This window comes from Cottoperca gobio, unplaced genomic scaffold (assembly GCF_900634415.1).
Source record: "Cottoperca gobio unplaced genomic scaffold, fCotGob3.1 fCotGob3_293arrow_ctg1, whole genome shotgun sequence".
In the NCBI taxonomy this organism is placed as follows: domain Eukaryota; kingdom Metazoa; phylum Chordata; class Actinopteri; order Perciformes; family Bovichtidae; genus Cottoperca; species Cottoperca gobio.
Genome location: NW_021166902.1, coordinates 97,501 through 112,995, shown reverse-complemented (window position 1 = coordinate 112,995; position 15,495 = coordinate 97,501). Strand labels below are relative to the sequence as shown.

The window sequence follows — 15,495 nt, the reverse complement described above, 5'->3', positions numbered from 1 at the left end:
ACTCTATATGAATAACTCTCTATCTAAATAACTATATCTAAATAACTCTATACGAATAACTCTATATGAATAACTCTCTATCTAAATAACTATATCTAAATAACTCTATCTAAATAACTCTATACGAATAACTCTATATGAATAACTCTCTATCTAAATAACTCTATCTAAATAACTCTATACGAATAACTCTATATGAATAACTCTCTATCTAAATAACTCTATCTAAATAACTCTATACGAATACTCTATATGAATAACTCTCTATCTAAATAACTCTATCTAAATAACTCTATACGAATAACACTATCTAAATAACTCTATACGAATAACTCTATCTAAATAACTCTATATGAATAACTCTCTATCTAAATAACTCTATCTAAATAACTCTATACGAATAACACTATCTAAATAACTCTATACGAATAACTCTATCTAAATAACTCTATACGAATAACTCTCTATCTAAATAACTCTATATGAATAACTCTCTATCTAAATAACTCTATCTAAATAACTCTATATGAATAACTCTCTATCTAAATAACTCTATCTAAATAACTCTATATGAATAACTCTCTATCTAAATAACTCTATCTAAATAACACTATCTAAATAACTCTATCTAAATAACTCTATACGAATAACTCTATCTAAATAACTCTATACGAATAACTCTATACGAATAACTCTATACGAATAACTCTATCTAAATAACTCTATACGAATAACTCTATATGAATAACTCTATACGAATAACTCTATATGAATAACACTATCTAAATAACTCTATATGAATAACTCTATACGAATAACTCTATCTAAATAACTCTATACGAATAACTCTATACGAATAACTCTATATGAATAACACTATCTAAATAACTCTATCTAAATAACTCTATACGAATAACTCTATCTAAATAACTCTATACGAATAACTCTATACGAATAACACTATCTAAATAACTCTATATGAATAACTCTATACGAATAACTCTATACGAATAACACTATCTAAATAACTCTATATGAATAACTCTATACGAATAACTCTATCTAAATAACTCTATACGAATAACTCTATACGAATAACTCTATCTAAATAACTCTATACGAATAACTCTATCTAAATAACTCTATACGAATAACTCTATATGAATAACTCTCTATCTAAATAACTCTATACGAATAACTCTATACGAATAACTCTATCTAAATAACTCTATACGAATAACACTATCTAAATAACTCTATACGAATAACTCTATACGAATAACTCTATATGAATAACTCTCTATCTAAATAACTCTATCTAAATAACTCTATACGAATAACTCTATACGAATAACTATATCTAAATAACTCTATACGAATAACTCTATACGAATAACTCTCTATCTAAATAACTCTATACGAATAACTCTATATGAATAACTCTCTATCTAAATAACTCTATACGAATAACTCTATCTAAATAACTCTATATGAATAACTCTATACGAATAACTCTATACGAATAACTCTATACGAATAACTCTCTATCTAAATAACTCTATATGAATAACTCTATACGAATAACTCTATCTAAATAACTCTATCTAAATAACTCTATACGAATAACTCTATACGAATAACTCTATACGAATAACTCTATCTAAATAACTCTATCTAAATAACTCTATCTTATCGTGTCTTATCGTATCTTATCGTAGCTTATAGTAGCATAGCATATCTTATCTTATAGTAGCGTATCATATCTTATCGTGTCTTATCTTATCTTATAGTAGCGTATCTTATGGTAGCGTATCGTATCTTATCTTATCGTGTCTTATTGGATCTTATCGTGTCTTATTGTATCTTATCGTGTCTTATTGGATCTTATCGTGTCTTATTGGATCTTATCGTGTCTTATTGTATCTTATCGTGTCTTATTGGATCTTATCGTGTCTTATTGTATCTTATCGTGTCTTATTGGATCTTATCGGGTCTTATTGGATCTTATCGTGTCTTATTGTATCTTATCGTGTCTTATTGGATCTTATCGGGTCTTATCGTACCTTATCGTGTCTTGTCTTATCTTATCAGGCCTCAAGATCAGAAACTCACAATCACAGAATTTATTTTCGGGTTTATTGAGCAGAAACACGTAACTGTTGAACACATCAAAGTCTTTACCGTCGTTATAAACTAAACATTTTAATCTTCTGAACAATATTTCAAACATCGAATCCTAAGAATATCAGTTTCCAGTTAGCTGTCGATCAAAACGTTTAGAGGAGATTAAGTCTCTGTTTAGTTTTAATTCTCAAAGTTTGTTATCAGAAGTGATAAAAATCAATGATTTCTCGTAAACAGCTAATCGTTAAACTACGGAGGCTCAATAGTGCCAAAATTAGATAGATTTAAAAATGAAAGAGTAAAGTATCTGTCTTTTATGACTTATTTCATTATTTTAAATTCAATTAACCACTTCATCTGTTTATTAATTTAACTGAATTATCTTTTTAATTTCACTTGTAAAAGGCACATTTTTAATGTACATATCAAAAAATGTACATGTAATTCCTAAATTAATTCTCGAATACATTTTTCATTTATTTAAATAGTTCTTATTTCAGCTGTCAGTGTCAACATCAATAAAGGAAATAATCTTTTTTTTATTTAAGAACATGCCAAGATTTAGTATTTAATGTCTTTTCTTTAAACATATTTTAAGCTTAAATAAAGCTTTAAATGTGGACTTTATTTGTTTTAGCTTTTCTTTTTTTAAAAGTATTTTTGTAAAATTATATTTCTTTAATATCTTTTTCTTCATGTTGAGAACACTTGGTATATATATATAATTTAATATAATAACTCATCTTTTTTCTGTGAACTGCACAATTGTTTATGTCACAGATAGAAGCTTAATCTTTTATATCTTTAGTTTCAGTAATTTACTTTATTTAGGATTTGTGTCAAATTATTTATAAGAATTTTCATCCCGATGGACAAAATTCTTTTATTTTTATTTTCTGTAATTTAATTATTTTCCATTTCTTTTATGTGACAATATCAGTTTAATAATAATAAATTGTTAATATTTGATCCAAAGTTCAAACATTTATCTTTTAAAACGTAAAAGACGAAATGTGAATTAACGTCTTTGTTTCGGTCTGACGTTGAATTTCTAAACTCAAATGTTAAATTTTAATTAACATTAAAAATGTTATTTTTATTTATAGATTGTGTTTTTCTTTCATATCTTTTGTGCCGGTTTATTCAACTTTATAGAGAATTTAAAGCGCATTTGAGCTTGTGAAGAAGAGTTAAAACTTCAGTACATGTTGGACTTCCACTGAGTGCTGTTACTGCTTTCTGTCAACACACATAAAAACATTCGTTATCATAAAACACCGTTTGTGTGACCTGCTGAACTATAACCTTTTAACTTTAATAACTAATATTGATGAGTTTGTGGTGTAAAACATGTCAAAGGTTTCTTACTCGAGACGTTTTGTGTGGCTTTTTTCCTCTGATGAGATCCAGAAACCTGATTTTATTTAAAATAAAAACAATAATCAAATGATGAAATCAGACACTAAATGTTGTTATTATGAGAAATAAAAAAATTCTGTTGTAATTTATTCACTTTAATGTTGTTAAATATAAATAATAAACAAACCTTCTTCTTGGATCCTGCATTGTTCAGAGCAGCGATCTTACTCTCGATATCAGAAACCTGCAGAGGAAAACACAATATAAATATTATACATATATAATATATACAAAAACGACCTCATGAAACAGAGGGAAAGGAAAGGAGAGACCTTGCCCGGAGGAAGCCCGCAAGTCCCCGGCTGAGCGCCGCTACGTTGGAGTCCACCCCGGTGGACGAGAGGGTCGCCTCCCTACACCTTCGGGTTATGGGGGGGAAAACTCGGACTGTTGTTTGTGCCTATGCCCCAAACCGCAGTTCGGAGTATTCAGCCTTCTTGGAGACCCTGAATGGAGCCCTGCAGGGGACTCCAGAAGGGGACTCCGTAGTCTTGGAGACTTCAACGCACACGTGGAGACACCTGGAGAGGCGTGATTGGGAGGAAGGGCCTCCCTGATCTAAACCCGAACGGTCGTTTGTTGTTGGACTTCTGTGCTAGTCATGGAATGGCCATAACAAACACCATGTTCGAACATAAGGATGCTCATAAGTGCACGTGGTACCAGAGCACCCTAGGCCAAAGGTCAATGATCGATTTCGTAATCGTATCATCTGATCTGAGGCCGCATGTTTTGGACACTCTGGTGAAGAGAGGGGCGGAGCTGTCGACTGATCATCATGGGGTGGTGAGTTGGATCAAGGGGTGGGGGAAGACTCTGGACAGACCTGGTAAACCCAAACGGGTAGTGCGGGTGAACTGGGATTGTCTGGAGGAAGCCCCTGTCCTGGGGATCTTCAACTCACACCTCCGGCGGAGCTTTTCAGACATCCCTGTGGAGGTTGGGGGCATTGAACCTGAGTGGGCGATCTTCAAAACCTCTATTGCTGAAGCTGCGGTGATGAGCTGTGGTCTCAAGGTCTTAGGTGCCTCAAGGGGCGGTAACCCTCGAACACTGTGGTCGACCCCGGTGGTCAGGGAAGCCGTCCTGACTGAAGAAGGAGTCCTTCCGGGTTATGTTATCCGAGAGGACTCCGGAAACAGTTGCAGGGTACCGAAGTCACTTCTGAGGGCCATCCAATCCCTAGTACGCCCAAAGCGAGAGTTGTGTCCGGATACTCGGCAGTAAGTCGGACTCGTTTCCAGTGAATGTTGGCCTCCGCCAGGGCTGCGCTTTATCACCAATCCTGTTCGTGATTTTCATGGACAGGATATCGAGGCGTAGTCGTGGAGGAGAGGGGTTGCAGTTCGGTGACCTGAGGATCTCATCGCTGCTCTTTGCAGATGATGTGGTCCTTATGGCATCATCGGTCTGTGACCTTCAACAGTCACTGGATCGGTTCGCAGCCGAGTGTGCAGCGGTTGGGATGAGGATCAGCACCTCCAAATCTGAGGCCATGGCTCTCAGCAGGAAACCGGTGGATTGCCTACTCCGGGTAGGGAATGAGCCATTACCCCAAGTGAAGGAGTTCAAGTGCGCTTATAAATAAAATGTATAATTATTATTATTATTACTGGGAACGCCTCAGGATCCCCCAGTCGGAGCTGGAGGATGTGGCCCGGAAAAGGGAAGTTACTTGAGCTGCTGCGCCCGTGACCCGACCCTGGATAAGCGGTAGACGATGGATGGATGGATGGATATATATATATAAATGTTAAATATAAATCTTTAAATTTTAATACTAATTAAATTTTTTGATTAACATTCATTCGTATAACATGTTGTTTTCATGATATAAACCTCACCTCACTCTCGGCGCTCTGGACTCTGGCAGCGGTCAGCGCCACCACGTCCTCGAGCTCCGACAGCTCCGAGTCTGTCGTCCCTCCGAAGTGAGTCTTGGCGCTCTGCTCAAGGCGCCGCAGCTTCGTCTCCAGGTCGTAGGACTGACCGGCCGCCATATACACCTGCACAGGTATCAGGAGAAAATACACCTGTGTCACCTGAGAGGACCTCACACACACCTGTGTCACCTTAGAGGAGCTCACACACCCCTGTGTCACCTTAGAGGAGCTCACACACACCTCTGATCATAACAAGGACAGGGCTGAGTATCCACCAAACTGGAGTTTAAAAACAAAAAATGATCCTCAATCATATTTCTGAGAATATTTTTGTTCATAGTCTCTGTGAGGAGTTAAACTGTGGAATAAAGTAATTGAAAATATTAATATTACATCATCTGTTCCTGGTTTGCTCAGACCCAAGGCCCTGCCTGGACGGACACACAGCAGCGGGACATTTAAAGCCAAACGTCTCCGTCATGCTGCAGACGTGAGAGGGGGGGCTGCAGTGAAGCTTACATTTTCCTCAAGTTCCCTGAAAGCATCATCTGCCTGCTTAACGTCGGTCCCCACTAACTGGGCCCTGTCGCGCGGCTCTGACAGGCCGTACTCGACCATCGCGTTTTCTGTGGCGTTAATGGTCCTCAGCACCTCAGTGGTGAGGTCGCAGAGTGCCGCGGCGGTGGATCTCTGAAAGCCATGAAGGGGACAGATGTTAGCAGCTGGACACACAACCTCTGCAGCAGCCACCGGCCGAGGGGACGACGCAGGGATTAGCTTTCACGAACAATAATGATCCCTGGACTTAGAATAAAAACTACGTTTTACGCGTTAGAATATCTGGAACAAGTATTTAATGTTAAGCTTATATAAAGCTTTTATTATATATTTTAGCTTTTTTCAATTTTTCTTTTCAATTTATTTTTGTTTAATTATATTTCATTAATATCTATGTGGTTAATATGTTTTACTTTGTTATGACTCGTCCTATCTTATAAACTTAGTCGACTTGTGTTCTTACGTTATCACAAATAGAGAAAAGTGTCATTGTAAAGAAGGTGACGGCGTTTTCATAAGACGGCGTATCAGAGCCTGTAGGAAATACAATCATTGTTGTTGTTGTTATGTATAAATGTGACCCGGCCAGTAGCTGCTGACTTCAACATTAACACTCTGCTGTTCGGGTTAATAACGCAGGAGGCTGTTAGTGCGGAGGAGACAGATTCTTTAACCTGAGACTCACTGAAATATGTTATATTAATATTATATTCCAACTTCAGTCCAAATATATATATATATATATATATATATATATATATATATAAATAAATATATTTATTATAAATATTTAAATGTGTATTGAGACATTTAAATATTAAAAAAAGATACTGTATATTTATATATATATATATATATATATATATTTAAATGTGTATTAATACATGTTCCTGCTGGATTCAAAGCATGTCTCGGGGAGAAGCTGAGCCATGCACACAGACGGATCCTGGACATTTGTCATATATTATATCAATAAATAATAAAGTTTCTGAAGCCCCCAGGACCTGCTCTGCTGTCGACCCCCCTGGATACGACCCGTGTATCAGCCCCCCCCCCGCCCCCCCCCCTCGTACCTTCTGAGCCTCGTTGGGCGTCTCGTCGCTGGAGGAGCTCAGCTCTTTGTCCCTCAGCGGGACCACCGGGCCCCTCGCGGCCGGGCCTTTCCCAGCAGAGGAAACCTTCTTCCCGGCCTCGTCATCCGACGACGCGCCCTTATCGCTCAAGTTCCCCGCCAGCACGCTCAGCTTCCTGTGCAGCTTCTCCTCCTCGTTGGGACCCAGCGGGGGTGACGTCTGCGGGAGAAAGAGGAACATATATAACAGATATGATGTGATGAAATATGATGAAAGTCTGCAGAGTTCCACAGGAGAGGTTCTCACCTCGTCAGGCGTCATCTTCTCCTCCAGCCGGTTCAGAAGACTCTCGATGGCCGACATGCGTTTGTTCAGCTCGTTCATCTACCGAGTAGAAACCAGAGAAGAGAAGATCAGGAGCATGTGATGGCCAAACTTCAACATTTACACACGTGGAAAGTAAATCTTCCATTGTAATGGTAGAAATCTGTATTTAATGTTATTTAAATTTGAGTTCTTTTCATGGCAGAATATCTCAAAATCCAGTTTTTATTGCTAAAATGTTCCAGTTTTTGTTCGTTTTGATGCATTTTTCTGTTTTTGCGCCTAAGATTTCTAAGTTTTCAAGTAAAAAAACCTCCAGATTTTGTGACAAAAAGATTCCGTTTTTATTTCTAAAACTTTGTGACAACTTTGTCAGTTTATTTCTGTTTACGTTGAGAAGTTTGAGGGAAGCAAAACAAATACTGAAACATTTGGTTCTTCTCTGGAGATGAGCAGCTGATTGAACACATGATGAGCATCGCAGGCCGTGATTGGCTGCTCATCCTTACGGGCGGAGCTTGTCCCAGGTTCTCCTGGGAGGATGCTCTGCTGTTCCTGCGGCGGTGGGGGGGGGGGCTGCTGGTACACGGGGGGGTACCGCGGGTACTCGTCCTCGTCAGAAGTATCCACGTACTGCTGACGGGCCACCGAGGAGCTGATCTTAGAGAGAGAGCGAGTCCGCACCATCCGGCTGTCTGCATACTCATCTGACAGACAGGTGAGACAGACAGGTGAAGACAGACAGGTGAAGACAGACAGGTAAAGACAGACAGGTGAGGACAGACAGGTAAGGGCAGACAGGTGAAGACAGACAGGTGAAGACAGACAGGTGAGGACACACAGGTGAGACAGACAGGTGAAGACAGACAGGTAAAGACAGACAGGTGAGGACAGACAGGTAAGGGCAGACAGGTGAAGACAGACAGGTGAAGACAGACAGGTGAGGACACACAGGTGAGACAGACAGGTGAGGACAGACAGGTGAGACAGACAGGTGAGACAGACGGTAAAGACAGACAGGTGAGGACAGACAGGTGGGGACAGACAGGTGAGGACTGTAGCACTGTGTGTACTGTGTGTGTACTGTACACGTACCAGGCCTCATGGAGTAGCGGTCCAGGCTCTTCCTGCGGTTGGCGCGGTTGTTGTGCGCGTCGTAGTAGTCAAGGTCGTTCCTGTAGCCGCGCTCCTCCTGCAGCTGCTGCACGAACACAACACAGACAGAAGCTCTATCAGAAAAAGCTCGATTTAAGGAGCCTCCACACTGCAGCCGCTGTCCTACCTGGACGGACGGCCGGCGGGAATAAGGGAAATATTCCTCAGGGTCAAAGTCCAGAGGATGAACGGACAGCAGACGTTTGTTCTTCCTGATCTGAAAGAGACGAAGAACAAGTTTCAGATCTGCAGGATCACGTCTGATCACCATCAACACTTTCATTTTACTTTACCACTTTATATCGCTGAACCTCGGCCTCTCCGTGGTCATCCTCACTGCCGTTATGCACGTCTGTAAAATAAAAAGACTTTAACACGTCTAAATCTACACATTATCTTTTATATATTTATATATACTATATATATATATATAGTATATATAAAATATATGATGAATATTCTGGATTTACTTACGGTTGCGGACGTCCGGCATACTCTGAGTGTCGTCATCTCGACCCCCTGAAGAAGAAACACAGAAAGTGTTATTTAATTATTTAATGAATAATATTTTATTAATAAATATAAATGGATTTATAATGATGAGCACATATCATATTTTTCTTTATTACATGCATCATATGTTAAATAAATTATAATAATTTATTTTTATTTCATATTGAATATCTTTTGATATTAATAATTAAAATGTAGATTTGATTCCTAAAACAGTTCATTAAAAATATACATTTTGTCCAAGATTATAATATCATTAAAGGTCTATATAATATCAATAAAGGTCTATATAATATCATTAAAGGTCTATATAATATCAATAAAGGTCTATATAATATCAATAAAGGTCTATATAATATCATTAAAGGTCTATATAATATCAATAAAGGTCTATATAATATCAATAAAGGTCTATATAATATCATTAAAGGTCTATATAATATCATTAAAGGTCTCACTGACCGTCTCCGTTCAGCCTCTTGTAGAGAGACCTCATCACCTTCGCACTGCCGAAACGCTTGAAGCGGTTTCTCACGTTATCGTGGTACCAACCCACTGTACCGATCTTCAGAACCCTGCAGGATACACAGAATCCTCCTTAAGATACTTCTTAAAACACAGAGATTACTTCAGAATACACAGAGAATGTTGACGTTTTGCGTCTCATGTAGATGTTTTGAGTCTCTTGTAGTTGTTTTGCGTCTCTTTGTAGATATTTTGCGTCTCTTGTAATTGTTTTGCGTCTCTTTGTAGATGTTTTGCGTCTTTTGTAGATGTTTTGCGTCTCTTTGTAGACGTTGTAGTTGTTTTGCGTCTCTTGTAGACGTTGTAGTTGTTTTGCGACTCTTGTAGACGTTGTAGTTGTTTTGCGTCTCTTTGAAGATGTTTTGCGTCTCTTGTAGATGTTTTGCGTCTCTTTGTGGATGTTTTGCGTCTCTTGTAGATGTTTTGCGTCTCTTTGTGGATGTTTTGCGTCTCTTTGTAGATGTTTTGCATCTCTTTGTGGATGTTTTGCGTCTCTTGTAGATGTTTTGCATCTCTTTGTGGATGTTTTGCGTCTCTTGTAGATGTTTTGCGTCTCTTTGTGGATGTTTTGTGTCTCTTTGTAGATGTTTTGCATCTCTTTGTGGATGTTTTGCGTCTCTTTGTAGTTGTTTTGCGTCTCTTTGTAGATGTTTTGCGTCTCTTGTAGTTGTTTTGAGTCTCTTTGAAGATGTTTTGCATCTCTTGTGGATGTTTTGCGTTTCTTTGTGGATGTTTTGCGTCTCTTGTAGATGTTTTGCGTCTCTTTGTGGATGTTTTGCGTCTCTTTGTAGTTGTTTTGCGTCTCTTTGTAGATGTTTTGCGTCTCTATGTAGATGTTTTGCATCTCTTTGTGGATGTTTTGCGTCTCTTGTAATTGTTTTGCGTCTCTTTGTAGTTGTTTTGCGTCTCTTTGTAGATGTTTTGCGTCTCTTTGTAGTTGTTTTGCGTCTCTTTGTAGTTGTTTTGCGTCTCTTTGTAGATGTTTTGCGTCTCTTGTAATTGTTTTGCGTCTCTTTGTAGTTGTTTTGCGTCTCTTTGTAGTTGTTTTGCGTCTCTTTGTAGTAGTTTTGCGTCTCTTTGTAGATGATTTGCGTCTCTTTGTAGACGTTGTAGTTGTTTTGCGACTCTTGTAGACGTTGTAGTTGTTTTGCGTCTCTTTGAAGATGTTTTGCGTCTCTTTGTAGATGTTTTGCGTCTCTTTGTGGATGTTTTGCGTCTCTTTGTAGATGTTTTGCGTCTCTTGTAGATGTTTTGCGTCTCTTGGAGTTGTTTTGCGTCTCTTTGAAGATGTTTTGCGTCTCTTGTGGATGTTTTGCGTCTCTTGTAGATGTTTTGCGTCTCTTTGTGGATGTTTTGTGTCTCTTGTAGTTGTTTTGCGTCTCTTTGTAGTTGTTTTGCGTCTCTTGTAGATGTTTTGCGTCTCTTTGTGGATGTTTTGCGTCTCTTGTAGATGTTTTGCGTCTCTTTGTGGATGTTTTGCGTCTCTTGTAGTTGTTTTGCGTCTCTTTGTAGATGTTTTGCGTCTCTTGGAGTTGTTTTGCGTCTCTTTGAAGATGTTTTGCGTCTCTTGTGGATGTTGTAGATGTTTTGCGTCTCTTGTGGATGTTGTAGATGTTTTGCGTCTCTTGGAGTTGTTTTGCGTCTCTTTGAAGATGTTTTGCGTCTCTTTGTAGACGTTGTAGTTGTTTTGCGTCTCTTGTAGACGTTTTGAGTCTCTTTGTAGATGTTTTGCGTCTCTTTGTAGATGTTTTACATCTCTTTGTAGTTGTTTTGCGTCTCTTTGTAGTTGTTTTGCGTCTCTTGTAAATGTTTTGCGTCTCTTGTAGACATTTTGCGTCTCTTTGTAGTTGTTTTGCATCTCTTTGTAGATGTTTTGCGTCTCTTTGTTGTTGTTTTGCGTCTCTTTGTAGTTGTTTTGCGTCTCTTGTAGATGTTTTGCGTCTCTTGTAAATATTTTGCGTCTCTTGTAGACATTTTGCGTCTCTTTGTAGTTGTTTCGCGTCTCTTGTAGACGTTTTGAGTCTCTTTGTAGTTGTTTTGCATCTCTTTGTAGACGTTGTAGTTGTTTTGCGTCTCTTTGTAGATGTTTTGCGTCTCTTGTTGACGTTTTGCATCTCTTGTAGATATTTTGCGTCTCTTTGTAGACATTTTGCGTTTCTTTGTAGATGTTTTGCATCTCTTGTAGATGTTTTGCATCTCTTGTAGATATTTTGCGTCTCTTTGTAGATGTTTTGCGTCTCTTGTAGACGTTTTGAGTCTCTTTGTAGTTGTTTTGCGTCTCTTTGTAGACGTTGTAGTTGTTTTGCGTCTCTTGTAGACGTTGTAGTTGTTTTGTGTCTCTTTGTAGATGTTTTGCGTCTCTTGTAGATGTTTTGCATCTCTTGTAGATATTTTGCGTCTCTTTGTAGACATTTTGCGTCTCTTTGTAGACATTTTGCGTCTCTTTGTAGATGTTTTGCGTCTCTTGTAGATGTTTTGCGTCTCTTTGTGGATGTTTTGCGTCTCTTGTAGTTGTTTTGCGTCTCTTGGAGTTGTTTTGCGTCTCTTGGAGTTGTTTTGCGTCTCTTGGAGTTGTTTTGCGTCTCTTTGAAGATGTTTTGCGTCTCTTGTGGATGTTGTAGATGTTTTGCGTCTCTTGGAGTTGTTTTGCGTCACTTTGAAGATGTTTTGCGTCTCTTTGTAGACGTTGTAGTTGTTTTGCGTCTCTTGTAGACGTTTTGAGTCTCTTTGTAGATGTTTTGCGTCTCTTGTAGACGTTTTGAGTCTCTTTGTAGTTGTTTTGCGTCTCTTTGTTGTTGTTTTGCGTCTCTTTGTAGTTGTTTTGCGTCTCTTGTAGATGTTTTGCGTCTCTTGTAAATATTTTGCGTCTCTTGTAGACATTTTGCGTCTCTTTGTAGTTGTTTTGCGTCTCTTGTAGATGTTTTGCGTCTCTTGTAAATATTTTGCGTCTCTTGTAGACATTTTGCGTCTCTTTGTAGTTGTTTTGCGTCTCTTGTAGATGTTTTGTGTCTCTTGTAAATGTTTTGCGTCTCTTGTAGACATTTTACGTCTCTTTGTAGATGTTTTGCGTCTCTTGTAGATATTTTGCGTCTCTTTGTAGATGTTTCGCGTCTCTTGTAGACGTTTTGAGTCTCTTTGTAGTTGTTTTGCGTCTCTTTGTAGACGTTGTAGTTGTTTTGCGTCTCTTTGTAGACATTTTGCGTCTCTTTGTAGATGTTTTGCGTCTCTTGTAGATGTTTTGCGTCTCTTTGTGGATGTTTTGCGTCTCTTGTAGTTGTTTTGCGTCTCTTTGTAGATGTTTTGCGTCTCTTGGAGTTGTTTTGCGTCTCTTTGAAGATGTTTTGCGTCTCTTGTGGATGTTGTAGATGTTTTGCGTCTCTTGGAGTTGTTTTGCGTCACTTTGAAGATGTTTTGCGTCTCTTTGTAGACGTTGTAGTTGTTTTGCGTCTCTTGTAGACGTTTTGAGTCTCTTTGTAGTTGTTTTGCGTCTCTTGTAGATGTTTTGCGTCTCTTGTAAATATTTTGCGTCTCTTGTAGACATTTTGCGTCTCTTTGTAGTTGTTTTGCGTCTCTTGTAGATGTTTTGCGTCTCTTGTAAATATTTTGCGTCTCTTGTAGACATTTTGCGTCTCTTTGTAGTTGTTTTGCGTCTCTTGTAGATGTTTTGCGTCTCTTGTAAATATTTTGCGTCTCTTGTAGACATTTTGCGTCTCTTTGTAGTTGTTTTGCGTCTCTTGTAGATGTTTTGTGTCTCTTGTAAATGTTTTGCGTCTCTTGTAGACATTTTACGTCTCTTTGTAGATGTTTTGCGTCTCTTGTAGATGTTTTGCATCTCTTGTAGATATTTTGCGTCTCTTTGTAGATGTTTCGCGTCTCTTGTAGACGTTTTGAGTCTCTTTGTAGTTGTTTTGCGTCTCTTTGTAGACGTTGTAGTTGTTTTGCGTCTCTTTGTAGATGTTTTGCGTCTCTTGTAGAAGTTTTGCGTCTCTTGTTGACGTTTTGCATCTCTTGTAGATATTTTGCGTCTCTTTGTAGACATTTTGCGTTTCTTTGTAGATGTTTTGCATCTCTTGTAGATATTTTGCGTCTCTTTGTAGATGTTTTGCGTCTCTTGTAGACGTTTGAGTCTCTTTGTAGTTGTTTTGCGTCTCTTTGTAGACGTTGTAGTTGTTTTGCGTCTCTTGTAGACGTTGTAGTTGTTTTGTGTCTCTTTGTAGATGTTTTGCGTCTCTTGTAGATGTTTTGCATCTCTTGTAGATATTTTGCGTCTCTTTGTAGACATTTTGCGTCTCTTTGTAGACATTTTGCGTCTCTTTGTAGATGTTTTGCGTCTCTTTGTAGATGTTTTGCGTCTCTTGTGGATGTTGTAGATGTTTTGCGTCTCTTGGAGTTGTTTTGCGTCACTTTGAAGATGTTTTGCGTCTCTTTGTAGACGTTGTAGTTGTTTTGCGTCTCTTGTAGACGTTTTGAGTCTCTTTGTAGATGTTTTGCGTCTCTTGTAGACGTTTTGAGTCTCTTTGTAGTTGTTTTGCGTCTCTTTGTTGTTGTTTTGCGTCTCTTTGTAGTTGTTTTGCGTCTCTTGTAGATGTTTTGCGTCTCTTGTAAATATTTTGCGTCTCTTGTAGACATTTTGCGTCTCTTTGTAGTTGTTTTGCGTCTCTTGTAGATGTTTTGCGTCTCTTGTAAATATTTTGCGTCTCTTGTAGACATTTTGCGTCTCTTTGTAGTTGTTTTGCGTCTCTTGTAGATGTTTTGTGTCTCTTGTAAATGTTTTGCGTCTCTTGTAGACATTTTACGTCTCTTTGTAGATGTTTTGCGTCTCTTGTAGATATTTTGCGTCTCTTTGTAGATGTTTCGCGTCTCTTGTAGACGTTTTGAGTCTCTTTGTAGTTGTTTTGCGTCTCTTTGTAGACGTTGTAGTTGTTTTGCGTCTCTTTGTAGACATTTTGCGTCTCTTTGTAGATGTTTTGCGTCTCTTGTAGATGTTTTGCGTCTCTTTGTGGATGTTTTGCGTCTCTTGTAGTTGTTTTGCGTCTCTTTGTAGATGTTTTGCGTCTCTTGGAGTTGTTTTGCGTCTCTTTGAAGATGTTTTGCGTCTCTTGTGGATGTTGTAGATGTTTTGCGTCTCTTGGAGTTGTTTTGCGTCACTTTGAAGATGTTTTGCGTCTCTTTGTAGACGTTGTAGTTGTTTTGCGTCTCTTGTAGACGTTTTGAGTCTCTTTGTAGTTGTTTTGCGTCTCTTGTAGATGTTTTGCGTCTCTTGTAAATATTTTGCGTCTCTTGTAGACATTTTGCGTCTCTTTGTAGTTGTTTTGCGTCTCTTGTAGATGTTTTGCGTCTCTTGTAAATATTTTGCGTCTCTTGTAGACATTTTGCGTCTCTTTGTAGTTGTTTTGCGTCTCTTGTAGATGTTTTGCGTCTCTTGTAAATATTTTGCGTCTCTTGTAGACATTTTGCGTCTCTTTGTAGTTGTTTTGCGTCTCTTGTAGATGTTTTGTGTCTCTTGTAAATGTTTTGCGTCTCTTGTAGACATTTTACGTCTCTTTGTAGATGTTTTGCGTCTCTTGTAGATGTTTTGCATCTCTTGTAGATATTTTGCGTCTCTTTGTAGATGTTTCGCGTCTCTTGTAGACGTTTTGAGTCTCTTTGTAGTTGTTTTGCGTCTCTTTGTAGACGTTGTAGTTGTTTTGCGTCTCTTTGTAGATGTTTTGCGTCTCTTGTAGAAGTTTTGCGTCTCTTGTTGACGTTTTGCATCTCTTGTAGATATTTTGCGTCTCTTTGTAGACATTTTGCGTTTCTTTGTAGATGTTTTGCATCTCTTGTAGATATTTTGCGTCTCTTTGTAGATGTTTTGCGTCTCTTGTAGACGTTTTGAGTCTCTTTGTAGTTGTTTTGCGTCTCTTTGTAGACGTTGTAGTTGT

General features: G+C 38.3%; 1 protein-coding gene across 1 annotated transcript in view; it reads right to left on the bottom strand.

Moving 5' to 3' along the window:
• Window positions 1–2,122: 2,122 nt before the first annotated feature.
• mlpha (melanophilin a) overlaps window positions 2,123–15,495 on the bottom strand; it is a 16,419-nt gene continuing 3,046 nt past the window's right edge. The window contains 13 exon segments of the mRNA XM_029427106.1: window positions 2,123–3,363; window positions 3,493–3,538; window positions 3,671–3,727; window positions 5,388–5,549; window positions 7,058–7,276; window positions 7,349–7,441; window positions 7,891–7,950; window positions 7,952–8,088; window positions 8,477–8,582; window positions 8,664–8,753; window positions 8,830–8,888; window positions 9,011–9,055; window positions 9,512–9,624. Of these exon segments, the coding sequence (XP_029282966.1) occupies window positions 3,323–3,363; window positions 3,493–3,538; window positions 3,671–3,727; window positions 5,388–5,549; window positions 7,058–7,276; window positions 7,349–7,441; window positions 7,891–7,950; window positions 7,952–8,088; window positions 8,477–8,582; window positions 8,664–8,753; window positions 8,830–8,888; window positions 9,011–9,055; window positions 9,512–9,624 (1,228 nt within the window). The 3' untranslated portion in view covers window positions 2,123–3,322.